This window comes from Schistocerca gregaria, chromosome 3 (assembly GCF_023897955.1).
Source record: "Schistocerca gregaria isolate iqSchGreg1 chromosome 3, iqSchGreg1.2, whole genome shotgun sequence".
Taxonomy (NCBI): Eukaryota; Metazoa; Arthropoda; class Insecta; order Orthoptera; family Acrididae; genus Schistocerca; species Schistocerca gregaria.
Window position 1 is genome coordinate 914,169,464 of NC_064922.1, and position 18,421 is coordinate 914,187,884.

The following is an 18,421-nucleotide window of genomic DNA, read 5'->3' on the forward strand; positions in this document are numbered from 1 at the left end:
GACCTATGGTAATAGAGCAGTCTGACGGGCTGCCGTATTTGGCAGGCTGTTTCCGGGCGTATGTCATCTTCCCCGCCGCTAAATTTCGTCCAGAAAGTCCATCAACACTAATTGCCGGCATAATCGCGCTCCCCGCGAAATACGACGAATAAGACGCGACCCGTCGGAACGGGTTACGCTTTTAAGAGTGGGCCTCGTACAGGTGGACGACGAGCGAAGAGCGGAGGGGATGGCCGACCGGGGACGCTGCAGAGCCTACGTGGGGACCTTGGGAAGGCATCACAGAGGTGGCGGCACCGCCCCACCGGGTCCGACCTGCGTGGGACGACGCCCGTCCAGATTGGTGCCACGGGAACGGCACCGCCGGCCAGGGGTGTCCCGGGACCGCGCTGGAGAGCGGGTCGGCGCCGCCCAGCCCGTGGCAAAGGTCGATGATCGACCTGCTCCGCCTCCCTGACCGATACGGTGCGGGTAAATGTCAAGGAGGTGATTACAATAGGGAGGCGGGCTGCCGGGGGAAGCGGGAGCGCGACGTCAGAGGCAGCCGGCAGCGGCCGCCGGCGGCAGGTATATATAGGAGGCGCGCCGCAGACTGCGGCAAGTGTTGACGGCGCAGCGACTCGAGCAGCCAAACATCGCCATGAGGACCCTGGTGAGTAGCCGCGACGCCCCGACACACGTAAACAACGCTCTCTCTGCACTGACCACCTCCGACTCCGTTTCTACTTTTCCGTATACCTACGTCAGGCAGCCATTTATTGCTGCCCACACTGGTCTTCACATCGCCGAGTTTCTAGCTCAGATAATATTGTCATTTCACTCGTTGTCTCACATCCAACTGTATCCCCACTTTCATTAAAATCGTTTGACATGTACTAGCCTGTTATAGAATAACAGACTTGACATTTTATTTTCTTTAATTGCAACCGATGACATTTTTTGCTGTTTTCCTTTTCATCTCGCGTTGGCCACTTTAGGACCTCGTGAGACTTTCAATTCTTTCTCATTTTCTCTTTTCTTGTCCTCAAATATTCTTTTAGCTTTTCATCGCGTACCGTTTTTGCTGTCCTCACACCACTGCACACCTCTTACTTTAGCTTTCTTGCAATCCTCCTAAATTTAACACTTTCTTTCTGAAAATATCACTGCTTCTTCTGCTTTCATGTTGTTCACTCCTAAACCTTTTTTTAAGCTCTCGGGTCCACCTTGTTGATAATTTCTTCACAGATACACTTGAGATTTCTTTTCTCAGCGCGTTGCCATTCATCCTGCATAAATGCCAAAAAAATGGGAGTCTTCTTTTCGTTATTGTTTCTATTGTTTTTTCTATGTTTTGATATATTTCATAATTTATTCTCAATTTCCAGGTTCCTTCCCGTCTTTTTGGAATCAATCGCTGGCAATGTTAAACATGGATTTGAAACAGCAACCATACAAGAATATGATACGTATAATACAGCCAATCGGTTGCAACAAGAGTTTACTTTAATCTGGTTTCGGTACCTACTATGGATGTCTTCATCAGAAAATTCAAACAATTCTTGTTAGGAATAGACGCACAGATTTAGCAGCAAAATGCTCTCGGCTTATAAAATACTTCGTAAGAAGATAGTAATTAAACCATATATAATTAGACATTGAAACTGCCCCAAAGTTGTAAATGTCAGTAAAATTAAACCCACGTGCCGTTCTTATGTAGATATATGGCGCCGCTATAATTTTACTGATAATTAGCAAGTTTATGTCAGTTTCACTATCTAATTTTGTATGCATAAAGTATTATCTTCCTCTGAAGTATTTCAAGTTACGACAGCATTTTGCTCTTAAATCTGTTGATCTTTTACTACATTTTTTGGTAAAGACACCCGTGGTGGGTGTCAGACCAGGTTGAAGTGAAATCTTGTTGTAATCGGCTGACTGTATGATACACATCATATCAATAATTGTTATTATTTTGCCATAACTAATTTTAGATGCTGTCTAAAACCATTTTTAGATCAGTGTTGCAATATTATTAATACAGGTACAAGCGTTGTCATATTTGTAGACCTAGTAATCTCAAAAGTATTATTGATAATATCTGAAACCGATCGCTCTACAAATGAAACGACTGAATGGTATGGAGGTATTGTAAGAAAATAAAAGACACTTATTTTTCAATCGTGGCCTTCTCCAGGTCGACAATTATATCTTATTTAACGCTAAACTGACAAATTTGGCAACGTACTGCAGCGACTCTACGCTGAAGGAGAACCTCCATACAGCCGAAACATTGTTGGTTTTAATATTTTAAATATTTCACACCATGACACGGCAGTACAGTTCGAACTACTTTAAATGAATACTGTGATTATGTTTCACTGAACGACACTTGAAACAGCACAAGCTGCATTAGCTCGAACAAATGCGTGTATGATTATCCTGCACAATTTCTTGATGGGACTAGCGCGTTTGATCACTAGATTTCGCCTCCTTGCTGCCGCACCTGTCGCGTGAACTGCAGCCCTTAGTAACCTTACACTGACTGTCGGGCATTTACGGAGCGTCGAACGAAGACTCACGGGACCGGCTACGTACAGTTCTCTGAAACTGCAGTAGAGATGGAGTGGAAGGCGGAAGTGTTATTTAGAGACTAGAAACTGGATTAAATAGACTAGCAGCAGTAGTTTCAGGGACGCAGCCTGGGACACGCCCCTTTCCGTTGGCGGGGGCGTGGCCGACGTAGCCGCTCGCTGGCAGCGCCTCGGTTTCAGAAACACGCCGCTACTGTATTTGCATGATTATCAGATTCCGAGATCGCTCACAGCAGTTTACGGTCTATTAGCTGTTGCATTAAGCAGAAAGCTGTTGCCATTTTTTTGTTAATTAACGCTGAGATTTAATAGAGGCCACACACAAAGCATGACAGAACTGAAACCTCGTTTTAATTTTAGTATTTTTTGCACGAAATACCATTTTTTTCTTGTAGTTGCAGAAATCACTCGATGCCATTTGAAGATGACTTATTATCATTACTGGCCTGAAAATATTATATACAATATCATCTTCGTTCAAATTTCACTGATGAAAATTCGCCAGTCGATACGCCGAAAGGGAAGTCAGACAGCGTTCAGAGTAAAGACACTTCGACTGTCAAAATTTTATCAGTAAGCTGTCGAAGTATTTGCACCAAAGAGGACCGCTCTCGTGCCCAAACCATTCTTGGGACCGAGAGCTGTTAAAGCCCGAAGTGGGAAGCTCTGATATAGTTAGCGAGTCGTGGAACGTATATCGGAAAGAGATTAGAAAACGTAGGAGGGGGAGTGTTCGCTGCAGTTGGCAAAAATATTGTCTCTATTGATGTCGAACTGGAGAGCTTTTACTGGCCACCCGATTCCGCTGTGACATTATTGAGAGAGTTTAGAGAAGTGACATTTGAAGCTGACTGTCGAATTATTCTACAGCCGCCAACATCCATAGCACGCAACAACCACGAAGATAAGAGAAATTAGGGCTCATACAGAGTCATATAGACAGTCGCTTGTCCCTCGCTGTATTTGTGGGTGCAACGGGCAGGAAAATGACTACTAATTATACAGGGTACCCTCTACCAAGTACCGTGCGTTGGCTTGCGGAATATCTATGTTGATATAGATGTAGATTAACGATAAGATTACATAAAGACAACGAAACGCCAGTGTCGATAATTCTGATATCGCCAACGTTTTTGGCGTATTAATATTTTGAGAATTCCTTGGCGCTATGAATACTTGGAAAAAGACAGGAATTTCACAACAGATGACCAAATTACTGTTCAGCGGGAGATACAGAATTCAGTTTAATGTTTGCGTAGAATTCCAATCAATCAGTCGTTAATTTTCAAGTTCGTGTTGTATTACTTCCATTATTTTTCAACGCTTCGCAGAAACCGGGCTCAAAACGTTACAACACAAACAACAGGCAAAGTAGTTAATTTAAAGGACCAATTTTCCAGAGAATAAAGTGCAAAAGAGCTATATTGCGCAACTAATCCTCTTACTGAATATGGGAACATCGAAATATTGTGATCATTTGTAGTACTTACCGTTAATACCAAAGAACGATTGGTAGAAACTGTAAGAAGATATTAGATTTTATATGGAGCTCACTTCGATTATTTTAATTTCATACGAAACATCGTGATAGTTGTGATCAGTACACTCAGAGAAGAATTGGAGGTCCTCTCTGGATGTTAATATGGGCTGAATGATCGCATTATAATTGTTAATCAGCTCCAGAGAAGGAAAGAAAAAAAGTCATTCTACATGGTAAACAACTTTTACGTGCACTTACATATTAGCTCTCAACAGATTCAAAAAATGATTATTCCACAACTCTAAGATTACAGGGAAGAAGTACAACAATAGGAGTAGACTATTAATGAACGGTATACGAGGAACCTAAACTGATATGCTGTCTAAGGAATAGTAAGAACTTCAGCAGATTTACTTTAATGGTGTTCATACATTGAGATAAGCACCGAAGTAACCATAATCGATTATTTAAGTCTATGAAGTTTGTACCGGCAAAGCAAAAAAAAAAAAAAAAAAAAAAAAAAAAAAAAAAAAAAAAAAAAAATGTAAGACACTGTGAAATGTCGAAAAAAACTGTGGACTGAAAAATACCAAAACTATGAAAATCCCTAAAAAACAGAAAATAAATATACTTATCGAAGGCTGGACCAGCAACGGCAGTCTAACAATAAAATAAAATCCAAACTAATCAAACAAAATCGATAGCTTGCAAACGAAGAATTTAGAACGTCTTACTGCTGAACTCAGCTCTTACGAATTTTTGTTGTTACTCTCTGACAACTATACCTACTCGTCTCAAATGTTTTCGGATGCAGAAGGCAATGAAACAACAAGAGCTGTGAAAAAGAAATCTGTATTGTCAGATACAAGGCTACAATGAGGTTAAATCTCAAACAACTACTTCACAAACGAAATTTCAGTTTAAATCCTTAAAGAATGCATTTAGTCAAAGAGCCTGAATGAGGAACGTGAAACACTATATGTTGTTACCTTTGACCAATAAAATATTTCGTTGTATTTTAAATTCAAAAAGAAACTAATGAACAGTGGTTGACCATTGTAAACATCGTATCAGATCGTTACCGACATTCTCATCATGAGGCAGTTCAGAGATGACTCACAATATCAGGCACTTCAAGGTGGGTAAACTAAGAGTGAGAGCTTCTGTGTGTATTACAGCATATAAGAAACATACACGTGAAACTATAAATGAAACTCTGAACAGCTTGTTTTGTAAATCGGTGGGAAAATCTGTCATAGAACGTAGTTCATTCTCGTATTCGGAGGGAAACAAATCAGGCTGTTGACCTTCCCGTACTCTGAGCATTTAGACGATGCGTAAATTGAACGCCCTTCGTCAAGAATGCTTGCGTTACTGGGCACAGAAGGATGATTGTACGGTATCGAAAACCTTCCATGAAAATTTAGACGTTCACAAGAAAAAAGTTGTCGTCCTTCTATCCATAATTAATTTGTATGACAGTCAGAACAGCACTCAATTTCTACGTTTCTTTTTGCCAGGTAGACCTGAAGGGAGTTCTTAAACAGTGGAATTACAGTACGTTGTGAGCGCTCTCCTGTGAAGAAATGGCAGCTTTGTCCCGGTCTGTTAAGGGCCACTAGACGAAAAACATTGAGAAATAGTATCTGCGATGATACCATTAAAAATCCATGGGCGATTTCCTGTTCCACCCATTCGGCCTGACTACAGTGCCCGGTTGTCCAGTTAGAACCCTGGCAGCGCGTCTCTGCATTTTTGTAACCTGTTACTTCATGTCGACGTGATCGGGATCATAAGTACTCGAGTAGTATCCAATAACAGGTCGTACAACGGTTTCGGAATGGTAACGCCTCTGAAAATGCAATACGTTGTCCACTGATTCTGATGGAACAACCTGTTGACAAAACGCTTCCTAAGCCCTAGCGAACTTTGTAGGGTCATTATTTTTCACAACATCTATCAATGATCCAGTGGATAAAGGAGGTTTCCCAAAGCTAGAAAACTGAAGCGAAATTCAGGAAGAAATGCAGGGGATCGACGGCTGTTGCAGGGATTAGTTGTTGAGCCTCACCATAAAAAAATGAGACGCATTTTGGCTGAAGGAAGAGCCATCAAAGTATGATTACACGATTGCATAACAATCACTGGAAGCTGTCAGTTCCATTAAATATCTGGCAGTATGAGTAGGAAGCGATTTCAGGAGGAATGACGTCGTAACAGTAATCGAAGGTAAGGCAGGTGCCAGACTTATACTCATGGGGAGTCCGCCTCTATAGCTGAGCAGTCACCGCGACGGAGTGCCCGGTTCGATTCCCGGCTGGGTAGGAGATTTTCTCCGCTCACGGACTGGGTGTTATGTAGTCTTCATCAGCATCATCTCATCCCCATCGTTCCGCAAGTCGCCGAAGTGGCGTGAACTCAAAGACTTGCACCAGGGGAACCGGCCGGAGTTACCGAGCGGTCCTAGGCGCTACAGTCTGAAACCGCGCAACCGTTACGGTCGCAGGTTCGAATCGTGCCTCGGGCATGGATGTGTGTGATGTCCTTAGGTTAGTTAGGTTTAAGTATTTCTGAGGTCTAGGGGACTGATGATCTCAGAAGTTAGGTCCCATACTGCTCAGAGCCATTTTGCACCAGGGGACCGGTCTACCCGACGGAACGCCCTAGCCACACGACATTTCATTTCACTCATGCCAAGAATCCTCAAGAAATGTAGCCCATCTACCAAGGAGGTAGGTTACAGAACCATTTTCGGCCCGTAGTTTGAATACTGTTCATTAATATGGGCTCTGTACCACATAGGATAGATATGGGAACATACAAGATCCAAAAAAACAGCCACATATTTCGCCTTTGGTTCGATTAGTATACACGAAAGCGTCACGAAGATTCTCACCCAACTCCAGTGGCAGACTGGTTGGTTGGTTTGTGGAAGGAGACCAGACAGCGAGGTCATCGGTCTCATCGGATTAGGGAAGGATGGGGAAGGAAGGCGGCCGAGCCCTTTGAAAGGAACCATCCTGGCATTTGCCTGGAGTGATTTAGGGAAATCACGGAAAACCTAAATCAGGATGGCCGGACGCGGGACTGAACCGTCGTCCTCCCGAAGATCCAGTGGCAGAAGTTACAAGAGATTTTATTACCAGAATTTCGAGAACGTACTTTCCTTGAAGAGTCAACTAGCCTCCTTCCACATAAATGTCGCGGGAAGACCATGAACGCAGACAATTCAAGTGGATCTGGAGTCTTACAAGCAATCTTTCCTCTTGAAGACTTTTCGGGATTGGAATAGGAAACAAAATTTGGTGTATGTGTGTGTGTGTGGGGGGGGGGGGGGGGGACCAATAATGATCCACAGAATATAATGATCCACGGGATAATATGCTCGTACCGCAGTAGTTTGCCATTTAAACCGAGCCTCGGCATGAATCCGCGCTACATCTAATGTGAAGAATGGAACAATGTGTGGCGGATTCCAGGACTGTGGACGCACAGTTGGACGCCGTTGGTGTTGAGCGCGTCGGCGCCAGCGGTGGCTGGGCGGTTCCCCGACTTGAGCGCTGGTCTCTGTTCGGCAGGTGGTGTTGAGCGCGTTGGTGGCCGTGGTGGCGGCGCAGTACCACGGAGGCGGCGGCTACTACAACGGGCCGCAGCCCGGCGGCTATGCGCCTCCGCCGCAGAACGGCATTCCCCAGGACACGCCCGAGGTCGCGGCGGCCAAGGCCGCGCACCTCAAAGCGCTGACGCAGGCCAACTCGCTGGCGGCCCAGCAGGACGGCTACCAGGGCGGCTACCAGGGCGGCTACCAGGGCGCCTACAACCCGCCCCCGCAGCAGTACTCGGCGCCGCCCCCGCAGCACGGCTACCAGGGCGCGCCCAGGCCTTTCGTGCCGGCGCCCCCGCCCGTCAACGGCGTCCCTCAAGACACGCCCGAGGTGAGTGGGCCGCCGGCTCGGGTCGCACCTGACTCACGCCTGCCTGCCCTGGAGCTGGCGAGGACGTGTGTGTGTGTGTGTGTGTGTGTGTGTGTGTGTGTGTGTCTACTCCACGGACATCTCACCGAAACACTCGTCAGCAATAGGTGACACCCTATTGGAATTGGAATTCCTATTCGGAATTGGAATAGGAAAAAAAATGTTTGTATGTGTGTGTGTGCGGGGGGGGGGGGGGGGGAGAGGGGGAACAAGCGCAGAATATCCTCCGACACACACACTATAAAGTGATGTAGATCCAGAAGTCCACCGAGAACGATCCATGCAGTGATGATCCTACCGAACACCAGTGACGAGTTCAAATTCAAAAACTGGGACGACATGACGTCGGCGAATACACCGTACAGCCTAACATGACACTGCCTCACCCAGCACACTTCACATTTTTTTTTTTTTTTTTTTTTTTTTTTTTTTTTTTTTTTTTTTTTTGCAATGGCAGCCACTTCAGTGATTGATCATAGCTTACGTTCTCAGTGAAGTGAGATTTTGATATTGCCATCAGATACCCATATCAACAAGCGAGACCACACAAGCACACCTGAAGGCTGGTGCTCGACGAGGGAACAGTCATTTCGCCTCCCGGCAATGAAAGAGATTTCCACCGACAAAGTTTAACAGACAAGGGGGGTTGGGAGGAGAGATGTTAGTGTACGGTGTTTGAACACCTTTTCTTCTTTTTAAGAAGAAGTAGAGTCCCTCACGCCTGAACAGAGACTATCATAAAGCGTTCAACAGTCACCTTAACGATAGCAACACATTCTTAGCTAGGATTCAAAGGATACATGTCGGTGATATGGTCCACAGGTGTGGGGGTGAACACCTGTTAGCTTGGTCACCTGTGGGACGTAGTAGACAAAAGCATGTAAACTTGGTAGCGATGTATAGCAAATAGAAAAAGTACTATGGCAAGCCATGAGAGAAAGAACCCCTGGGACAGTCTAACAGCTGCAGTTCATGCAAGGGTGCAAGGAATTGTTAGCAGTGGGAAAGTATCCGTTGATGGTGGGCACCGACGATATCTCTTGGTCCCACCCAATGGTCTCCGCCCCGTAACTTGTCAAAATTGTAAATGTACAGGTTAATTTGATTGAAAAAACTGCCACCCATTGAAGATTATCGTATGGTTTTTTTTTGTGATTTGCGCCTTGTCAGCTTACTTGAGGCAGAGTCTATGTGAATTCCTAGGCACCAAACTGCTGAGGTTATCGGTCCCTAGACTTACAAACTATTTAACCTAACTTATGCTACGAACAACACACACACACACCCATGACCGAGGGAGGGCTCGAACCTCCGGCGGGAGGGGCCGCGCAATCCGTGACATGGCGCCTCAAACCCCGCGGCCACTCTGCACGGACTTGGGGCAGTCTGATGTTAGGCTGTAAGGTGTAATGTCCGACGTCATGTGGTCCCAGTTTTTGAGTTTGAACTTGTCACTGGTGTTCGGTAGGATCACCACTGTCGTGAACTCTTTATCGAGATAAAAGGATTTCAGTTCCCCACCTAACGCACTATTTACTTTCCTACGATCTCTCTTAATAACTTTTGGCGAATGCCACGGTACATTCCTAAACAAGGCAACAGACGATTTCCTTCCCCAACGATGCCTAAATCGGGCTTGTGATTTCTGTTTGCTCTGTCTTCTTTGTCAGCGAGACATTAGAAACAAACCGTCCTCATGCAGGTCTTGATTTTATCCGACAACTTCCTGGATTATATCGCAAAACTTCTGAAGATTGTTTCATAGAGAATGGGGACATCAGACTCGGTGGTGCCCCATTGATGGTGCTGGAGGAAAATACTCTATTTTCTGACATCTAGTATCATCCTCTCCACTTTACAAATAAGACACTGTACGTACTGCACTTGCACTCACTAACCATGCATTCCGACCAGATGTTCGTAACAAGTACCAGTAATCCTTAGTGAAGGAAAGATGTCAAGTGCTTGCGATCAATTTCAACTACTCCTGTTCTGGTGATTCGAACGAAAGGGTTCTTCTGAACCAAAAGTTCCATTCTGTAATCATTTATTATCTTGAGGACACGTTCATTGATCTAACCAGCGACCAAAATCACTTCATTTGAGGATAAAAGTTAACAGATACTTGAAAAGTCGCTTTAAATATCAACTCCACAAGACGGAAGGAAGGCATTTTTACAGTTAATCAACATAGTAGATGAAGTACACCGACCTCTCGTTATTTAATTCCATTAGCAAAACTGTTATGCACCAACACATTTTTATGTCTAACAATAAATTCGTTTCTCTTCGTCTATGAAATGCAGGACTGCTGCCACACTCCCTATGATGCATGCTTAAGAAACCAATTTAACACGATAAAAACTATTTCACTTGTGATATCAATACAGACTGTCACACTTTAGCAGGTAAGCAAGATAAAAATCAGTGCCTTATTAAAACAGTTAAAGGATTCGTTAATGAGCTATTACTCTGAGCGGTCTGTGGTCTAGTTGCTGCATTCCCATCAGGCCATAAAGAGACGTTCAAAACCATTCACTACTTGGATTTCACATGTTCCGTCTTATCCTACTTTGTCTGCATTATATGGTAACTTAAATTCTCCTTGCTCACTATAAACTGCTTACGGATAGCTCATAAGATAATAATTTATGAAAATCTTGTATTCACACGTCCAGATACGGTGTATTTTACTGTCAGTTGTTTTTGCCGGAAAAGGAATATGTTATAGCAGCACACGCCCTTTGTATGGTAATTGTTTGCATAGAGTTGTATACTGATTTTAGTACGACGACGAATCGGAACGGGGATCTCTGACACGTATCGCGTTGGTAGTGATTTCCATTGGATGAGACGAATTTCAAAAAGAAAACAAAAATTAAAAAAGAACATCCGTTCGCAAAATATCCAGGAAGAGACCAATTGGAAACGTATTTTCTCATTCGTAGCCATCACTTGTCATTTCTTATTTGCTGGTATTTACCGCCTCGTAGACAGCATCGTAGTTGCAGGTGGAACGCTTGTCCGCATCGAACAAGAAAACGGAGAAGAAATCGGTAATGGCCTCGGTTAACACACGATTACATTGAGCGCGACTGGATAAGGAGATCTGGCTAGCCCGTAAGTGGTACGGCTGAACCGGAATTCGATATCTGGTTCTCCAGATGCAGGCTACCCACGTCGGCGCAACGTTGTTTTATTAATCGCGCGGGGCATTCTTCATAGGGTAAATGGTATGTACTACTCGATGGGAATACACATCAGAGAGATCGCGCAGCCTGTGGCGTGTTGTCCTTCCACACCCATCACAGGCGCAAGTAGTTTACTTTGTTTTGCTGAGTGAAGAAAGACTTTAACTCGAAGCAATACTGCTTCGAAAGAGAACTCAGGCTGCGTTGTTTCCGACAGGCTGTGCAACCAAGTTCTATGCCCAGTGCCAATCGGCATGTTTTGCTTGCGGAAGCAGTGGCATGCTTTCACAGACTCCGCTCCACGCTTTGTGCGAGGTGCAGCAGGTGTAACGTAGTGCTCGTGCTGCTCCGGTCTTAAGCTGGACACTTGGAGCGACATTTAGCGGGCATAGCCTCGTTAGCACATTCTCCGGCGGTCACGGACACCTGCGGACAGCCACTACGTTATTAATCGCTCCTTGTAAGAAGGCGGGCAACTGACCGGCAGTCTGTAATGTGTCCTTGTTGCACCGTGTTTAATCTAGCGCTTGTATCTATAGGTCATTCCACATTCCACTCCAGCTACTACGCATTAATCTTTTGCTGCAGCTGAGAGCTATAATTCCGAGTATTAAACAATAAAATTGGCATTTGTCTTATTTTTAAATTGTCATTTTTCTTATTTTTAAGAGTTATGGTGGGAGCAAAATGTGCCGTTTCCAGTATAAATGGTAACCTATTGCACAACAAGTCGAGTGACTACAACCCCACTGATTATCACATGCGGATATCGTCACATTCCTTAAAAAGCCTTCTGGTCAGTCTCAATGCCATCATCAATTACTTCTAATCCTACATTTTTCTGTGGATGCTAAGTCAACTTGTTTGATGTTTGAAACCACTAAAAACTAAAATTGACAATTTTCATCTCTTGTCGTACGTTCGCTATTATAGCTAACTCCAAATAGTTCACCAGAGGAATGACTACTCAAAGGTGTCGTTAAGTCTAACAGAGTGTAGCAAATTGGGTACACTCAAACAGAGCCTTAAGGTGTTCCCTCAAATAAATGTTGAAAACAGCTTAGAAACCCAATTAAGGTGGAAAATTTCATGCCACATCAATTAACATGTAACCTAGATTCCAACATGTCTGACGAATTTCCAGTAGGGCAATTTATGGCAAAACCTTTAGGTTAAACATCTTCAGAAATCATTAAATTTTACATAAATTGTGCCCTACGTGGCATATAATTCCTCCAGCTTCCCTTGCTTTTCAGTTTATCCATAGCACCAGTATAGTCCCTCAATCATTCTTCTTCTTTTTGGTGCCTCTAACTCATCTACATAAAGCATATGTTCTGAAAGATGACGCTTGAGGAGAGGAATATTGTTTCAAGAACCCTGAAGCATCCAGAACAAAGACACCTAAGGTCTGAGGCAATAGCAGAACATTTTGAGTGGCCCACTGTTTGAAACTTGTTGTAGTAAGAAAAGTATTTATTTAGCTGGAACGGTAATTTTTTTCTTCAAACAATGAACGTAACAGTATTAAAAACTCGTTATCATCGTCAATTAACACGGAGCAAAGGTCCACTTGAAGAGGGCAGTATATGTCTCCTTGCTGAAGGGGCCATTTCGTCATGCTGCTGAACGTTTTCAGGAAAACAATGGAGAAAAATGTGAATGGTAGGCCGGAAATGTGGACCTCAACGTTTTTGGTAGGCGTTGACGTTAGGGGCTCGATGTCCTACCTCTCGTAGTTTATAATTCATAGATCGACCTCTTGAGACACTTTGCTGACGTATTTACTCAGAAATTTCCATTTATATTCCTCTTGAGGATAGTATTTACGCTTTGGGAAGCTCAATAAAAAGATTTTTTCCTTTGTGTCTAAATATTCCACCATACTAAAACGTTATCACTTCCTTACGAACTGTTTTCTAGCTACGCAGCAGTGTTAGATGATGTTAGATAATGAAGTTATGAATATTACCTTGGCAAGGTTTTCCTGGATCACAAATGATAGCAAACTCATTTTTTGTCCAAATACTTCGGCTTTCTGACCACTAAGGAGTGGATTGGGACACAACATTGGTGAAGCTTGCCGCCTCCCCAGTTGGCAGTTTCAGTGCTTTCTCGTGTACGCTATGTCGTTGTGGTCTTCAGACCGTATACTCTCTATGCTAGTGTGTCCTGTGCAAGCCCCTTGATTTCTGCATCACTGCTGCAACCTACATCTATCAAACTGACATACATAGATGCCTCAGGACGAGCCCTGTCAACCAATGCCCTTTTTTAGTCATGTTGTGTCATAGATTTCTTTCCTATCCTCATTCGTTACAGTACCTCCTCATTAGCTGTGAGACCAAGCCTTTAATCTTTAAAATTCACCTGTAACACAAAATTCTAAACGTCTTTTCTTTTCTTCTTTGAACTATTTACCTTAGACGTTTCACTTAATTACAAAAATACATACGAGACAAATACCTCCAGAAAAGACTTCCGAACATTTAAATTTATATTATAGTTTAACATATTTTGTGTTTGACTAATACTTTTCTTCCTGTTGCCAGTTTTCATTTTATATATTCTGTACTTAGGGTACGGTCACTCATTTTACCGCCCAAATATTACTTTCAGTACCTCATTTCCTTCTTTAGAATCGCGTAATTTAATTCTACCTTTGTTTTAACTTTGTTGACGTTCATAATCTCTTTTCAAGACACTAACCAATGCGTTCAGGCTAACTTTCCGAGTTCTTTGCCGCCTTTGACAGATATACAATATCATCGACAAGCCTCAAAGTTTCATTTCTTTTCCATGAACATCAAATCCCTTTCCAAATTTTTTCTTGTTTGGCATCATAGCTTGTTCAGCGAGAGATTGGGTAACACTGGTGGTAGGCTACAGTTCTGTCTCACTCACTCCTTGACTATTGCCTGCCTTTGATGCCCACCAACTCTTACAAGTGAAGTCTGGATTCTGCCCAAGTTATAGATAACTGCTAATTCGCCTTGCAGTATCATATTCCCCATCTTATCTTCATCTAATTACTCTTCCCCTTCTACAGGGTGACTGCGTGACGATGTTACAAAGTTTTAGTAAAAATGGAAAGGGATAAATGAATCAATTTGAGGTAAGGGACCCTAGTTGGGAAACAACCGGGTCTAAGGGCATAAGCGAAAATCTGTTCAAGTTCCGCCTTAGCCTTGCACATCGCTCAGACTATAGACCCCCAACTTCTGAACCATGGTCATTATTCCCGCTGAATACCCCTCAATGCCCTCAGATAACTTCGCCTCTTGTACTGATAACGGTCCGTGATGTCAGAGAGACCGAAAATACAAAGTGGACGGAACAGTAATAATGAATTGCGTTTACGAGCGCAAGTTTGACAATCTGCTACATTTAGAAAAATTGTTCAAAATCGTAACCCCTAATATCAATGGCATCGTTGCAGGAAGGTCTACAGTTCTAATATTCCCGGTCTCTTTAGGACAGTGTAGCAGACAGCGACAATTCTTGCCAGGAGATCCTATTCAATTTCGACAGGCGTCTCGTACACAAGACTTCACAAGGCCCTACAAGAAGAAATCAACTTGGGTGAGGTCAGGCGCACGTGCTAACCATGCTACAGCATCTCCTCTGCTTATCTGCTTTGCAGGGGACGTCTGATCCAGGTGTTCATGAGTCCTCACTACAAAGTGAGGCGGGGTTCCATCGTGTTGGAACCACATCCGATGTTGATTCTCTTAAATGAGTGCTCAGCAGGTCTGACTGCCACGCAGCGCGCCGGGGTTCGATTCTCGGCCTGATCGGAGATTTTTACTTCCCGGAAACTGCGTGTTGTGTTGCCCTCATTATCATATCATTGTTGACACGCAAGTTGCCCATTCTGGCGTCAACTGAAAAAACTTGTAACTCGGCTGCCGAACTTCCCTAGGTGGGGCCTCAAGGTCATCTATGACATACGGTCATTTCATTCACGTTCGATGACGAATGACAAGTGCTGGCCGGGACTGAATACCCAACAATCGTAGCAACAGCACTACTGGTACGTGTATTCCACTGTGAGAGGTGTCACAACGAATTTCACTTATACTGGGTGATCAAAAAGTCAGTATAAATTTGAAAACTGATTAAATCATGGAATAATGTAGATAGAGAGGTACAAATTGACACACATACTTGGAATAACATGGGGTTTTATTAGAACCAAAAAAATACAAACATTCAAAACATGTACGACAGATGGCGCTTCATTTGATCAGAATAGCAATAATTAGCATAACAAAGCAAGACAAAACAAAGATGATGTTCTTTACAGGAAATGCTCAATATGTCCACCATCATTCCTCAACAATAGCTGTAGTCGAGGAATAATGTTGTGAACAGCACTGTAAAGCATGTCCGGAGTTATGGTGAGGAATTGGCGTCGGATGTTGTCTTTCAGCATCCCCAGAGATGTCGTTCGATCACGATACACTTGCGACTTCGGGTAACCCCAAAGCCAATAATCGCACGGACTGAGGTCTGGGGACCTGGGAGGCCAAGCATGACGAAAGTGGCGCCTGAGCACACTTCGCTTTTTTATTAATAATAAAACCCCATGTCATTCCAAGCATGTGTGTCACTTTTTATCTCTCTATCTACATTATTCCGTGGTTTATTAAGTTTCCAAATTTATACCGAATTTTTGATCACCCGGTATCTTTCGGCTCGGTCTTTACCAGGGTCTCTGTACCTCGAACTGATACATCTACCACACTCCATTACTAGTGGAAGATTGTAACTGCATCACGGAATCGTCTTGTATAATATTCTCTTCTAGTTCATTTCGCTTGTGCAGGCCTTTCATAATGCCGTTCCCCTTCTTCCTAGCATAATGTTCCGCTAAGAGACCCTAAGTTGTCGTCCAGCCTGCGCCGCCCCGTTCGGACCAGCTTCGCCAGCCTCCTAACAAGTGACGCAACGTTTGCAGGTGGCTGCCGCTAAGGCCGCCCACTTCGAGGCGTACTCGCGCAACGCCGCGCCCGTCGCCCCCGCCCAGGGCGGCTACAACCCCGGCGCGTACAACACGGGCGCCTACAACCCGGGCGCGTACAGCGCGGGCGCCTACAACCCCGCGCCGTCGTACGGCGGCGGGCCGCAGCAGTACTCGGGCGGCAACTACGCCCCCAACGCGCCGGCCAACATCGTCCTGGGACCCGGCGGGGTTCCCCTCGACACCCCCGAGGTGGCCGCCGCCAAAGCCGCCGCCGCCGCCGCCCACCAGCAGGCGAGCGCCACGGGCCAGCAGCAGTACTACGGCTGAGCAGGGCCGGCGCCGCCCACGCGTTCCTAGGGGCCTCGCCGCGGCCCCCCAACCCCTCGCCGGCTCACCGACACCGAGACACACAGACGCACCACCGGGACGCGAGTCGCCGTTCAACACTCGTCCCTCCCCCTCCTTCTCTTCGCTTCTCTCCCCCCCTTCTACTCTGCTACCCTCCCAGCTTCTCTCGACGAACAAAAACACCAACCACTTTCTGATTTACATTTACAGTTCCCGTAAATGAAGCAGTACACGTTACAAATTAGGATAATTTCTTCCTTACTCCTATGTTCTCAGATTTCCTTAACGAGATCTGCGTACATGACGCCCACCTAGATAAACAGTACAACGAACGTGGATCTAAAGTTGGATTCATAAACAAGTCATTAAATGAGACAGCTTTAGTTTCTCAAGTGCTTCCACGTACGATTCATGGCACTGTTACGTTTTACTAACAGTCCATCGTGGAAGCAGAGGAAAGTGCTGTAGCTTTGTTTACTACGAACTGTTGTGTATGATAAATTGTCGCAAATATTATAGCTTATCTGTTACTCAGTATTGCATCGATATCTGAGTACAGGAAAAGTTGTATAAATAAACGTTTAAAAACAAACCTCAACTTCTTTTCTTTAATCCCACACGTCCTGAAAATAACAAGCACTCAGTCCTACGCTTAAGAGGCAGGTTTGTATCGTATATCATCAAGAAACAAAGTACAAAGTGAAAATGACCCAAATTATTTTACCATGTATTGGGTATAGAAAAAGTGCAAGATATGGCAGCCACTGTGAAATATGCGACACGTAGTAATCTCAGAAACGGGAGTTAGTTACTGAGGCGAGAACAAGGGACAGAGCGTAGAGCAAAAAAAAAAAACTGATGTTGCAACCCTTCTCTAATAATTGCAGCTACAACCCCACTGGAAGTTACGGCACCCCCTTTGGAGTGCATCGCGCCGCAATTTTTTGCTTTCGTGCGCAGACTGGAACCACTAGGGACCATTCGATACCATTCGCCGACATTTAAATGCGGTACGAAGCGTCAAGGTGTGATTTAAGAGGACATCCTTACTTCGAGGTGTCAGTAAAGCCTTGAATGGGTCCCACAATGCCAGACACACAACCAAAGATCTTTAGAGACGAGAAATGAGAAACATAGAAAAACAAAAGTGATGAAAAAACCACCACCAAAGGCGAAGCTGGTGAGAGAAGAACGACTATAGGGAAAGGAGCAGCTAGGAAATAATAAATAAAAGGTAAGTGTCGGATTAGAGACGTAAAGGTCTTGTGCTCAATACCTGGTCAGTCCTAGAGTATTTATCTGTATTTATCACTTATTTTAATTCTAGCAGTGGTTGTTAATGTAAAAAAAAAAAAAAATACGAGCCCTACTGTGGTCTGCAGACTAGTGTACGTCTCTCTCTGAAGCACGCTGCTTAAGTCAGTTCAAAATCGACGAAAGACAAAGGCATACAACCTGTATTTGCTTCATGCTTAGAAAGCAATGTAGTGTTCATAGCAACCTTGTTTTTATACAATAAAATTTACTAATAGTAGAATAATTAATAACAGAATTATACAAAAAATACAGACAATGAAAACTAATAAACATATAGAAAGGCAAATGAGTAAAAAGCTGAACAAAAAACAATTGCAAAGATTAATATCTGCTAACATTGACGAACACGAAACGAAACAAAAAATCGGTTCGCTTGTCTACTGTACGCAACTGTTGTAGAGTAATCGTAAAATGTGTTCTACTTTTATTATAGTGAGTACAGTGCAAGGTTTGGGCGGTCTGCACCTCTCTTACATTCTATCAGCCATTCTTAGAGATTTCGTTTACAGTCGACGTTGCAATGTACATAGTACATGAGTTACATATACTAATAATAACAAAAATAATAACAA

General features: G+C 44.0%; 1 protein-coding gene across 1 annotated transcript; it reads left to right on the top strand.

Annotated features, from left to right (window-relative positions):
- The first annotated feature begins 544 nt into the window (after positions 1-544).
- Positions 545-17,124, top strand: LOC126355435 (cuticle protein 5-like). The gene is made up of 3 exons (XM_050005744.1): positions 545-652; positions 7,632-7,988; positions 16,179-17,124. Exons 1-3 carry the CDS (start codon positions 641-643, stop codon positions 16,509-16,511), a joined length of 702 nt encoding a protein of 233 aa, XP_049861701.1. The 5' UTR covers positions 545-640; the 3' UTR covers positions 16,512-17,124.
- The last annotated feature ends 1,297 nt before the right edge of the window (positions 17,125-18,421 follow it).

Bases quoted from the DNA above. Each gene is read 5' to 3' on its own strand.
- LOC126355435 (XM_050005744.1), top strand. The intron at 7,989-16,178 runs GTGAGTGGGCCG...CAACGTTTGCAG, and splicing joins TCCCTCAAGACACGCCCGAG to GTGGCTGCCGCTAAGGCCGC.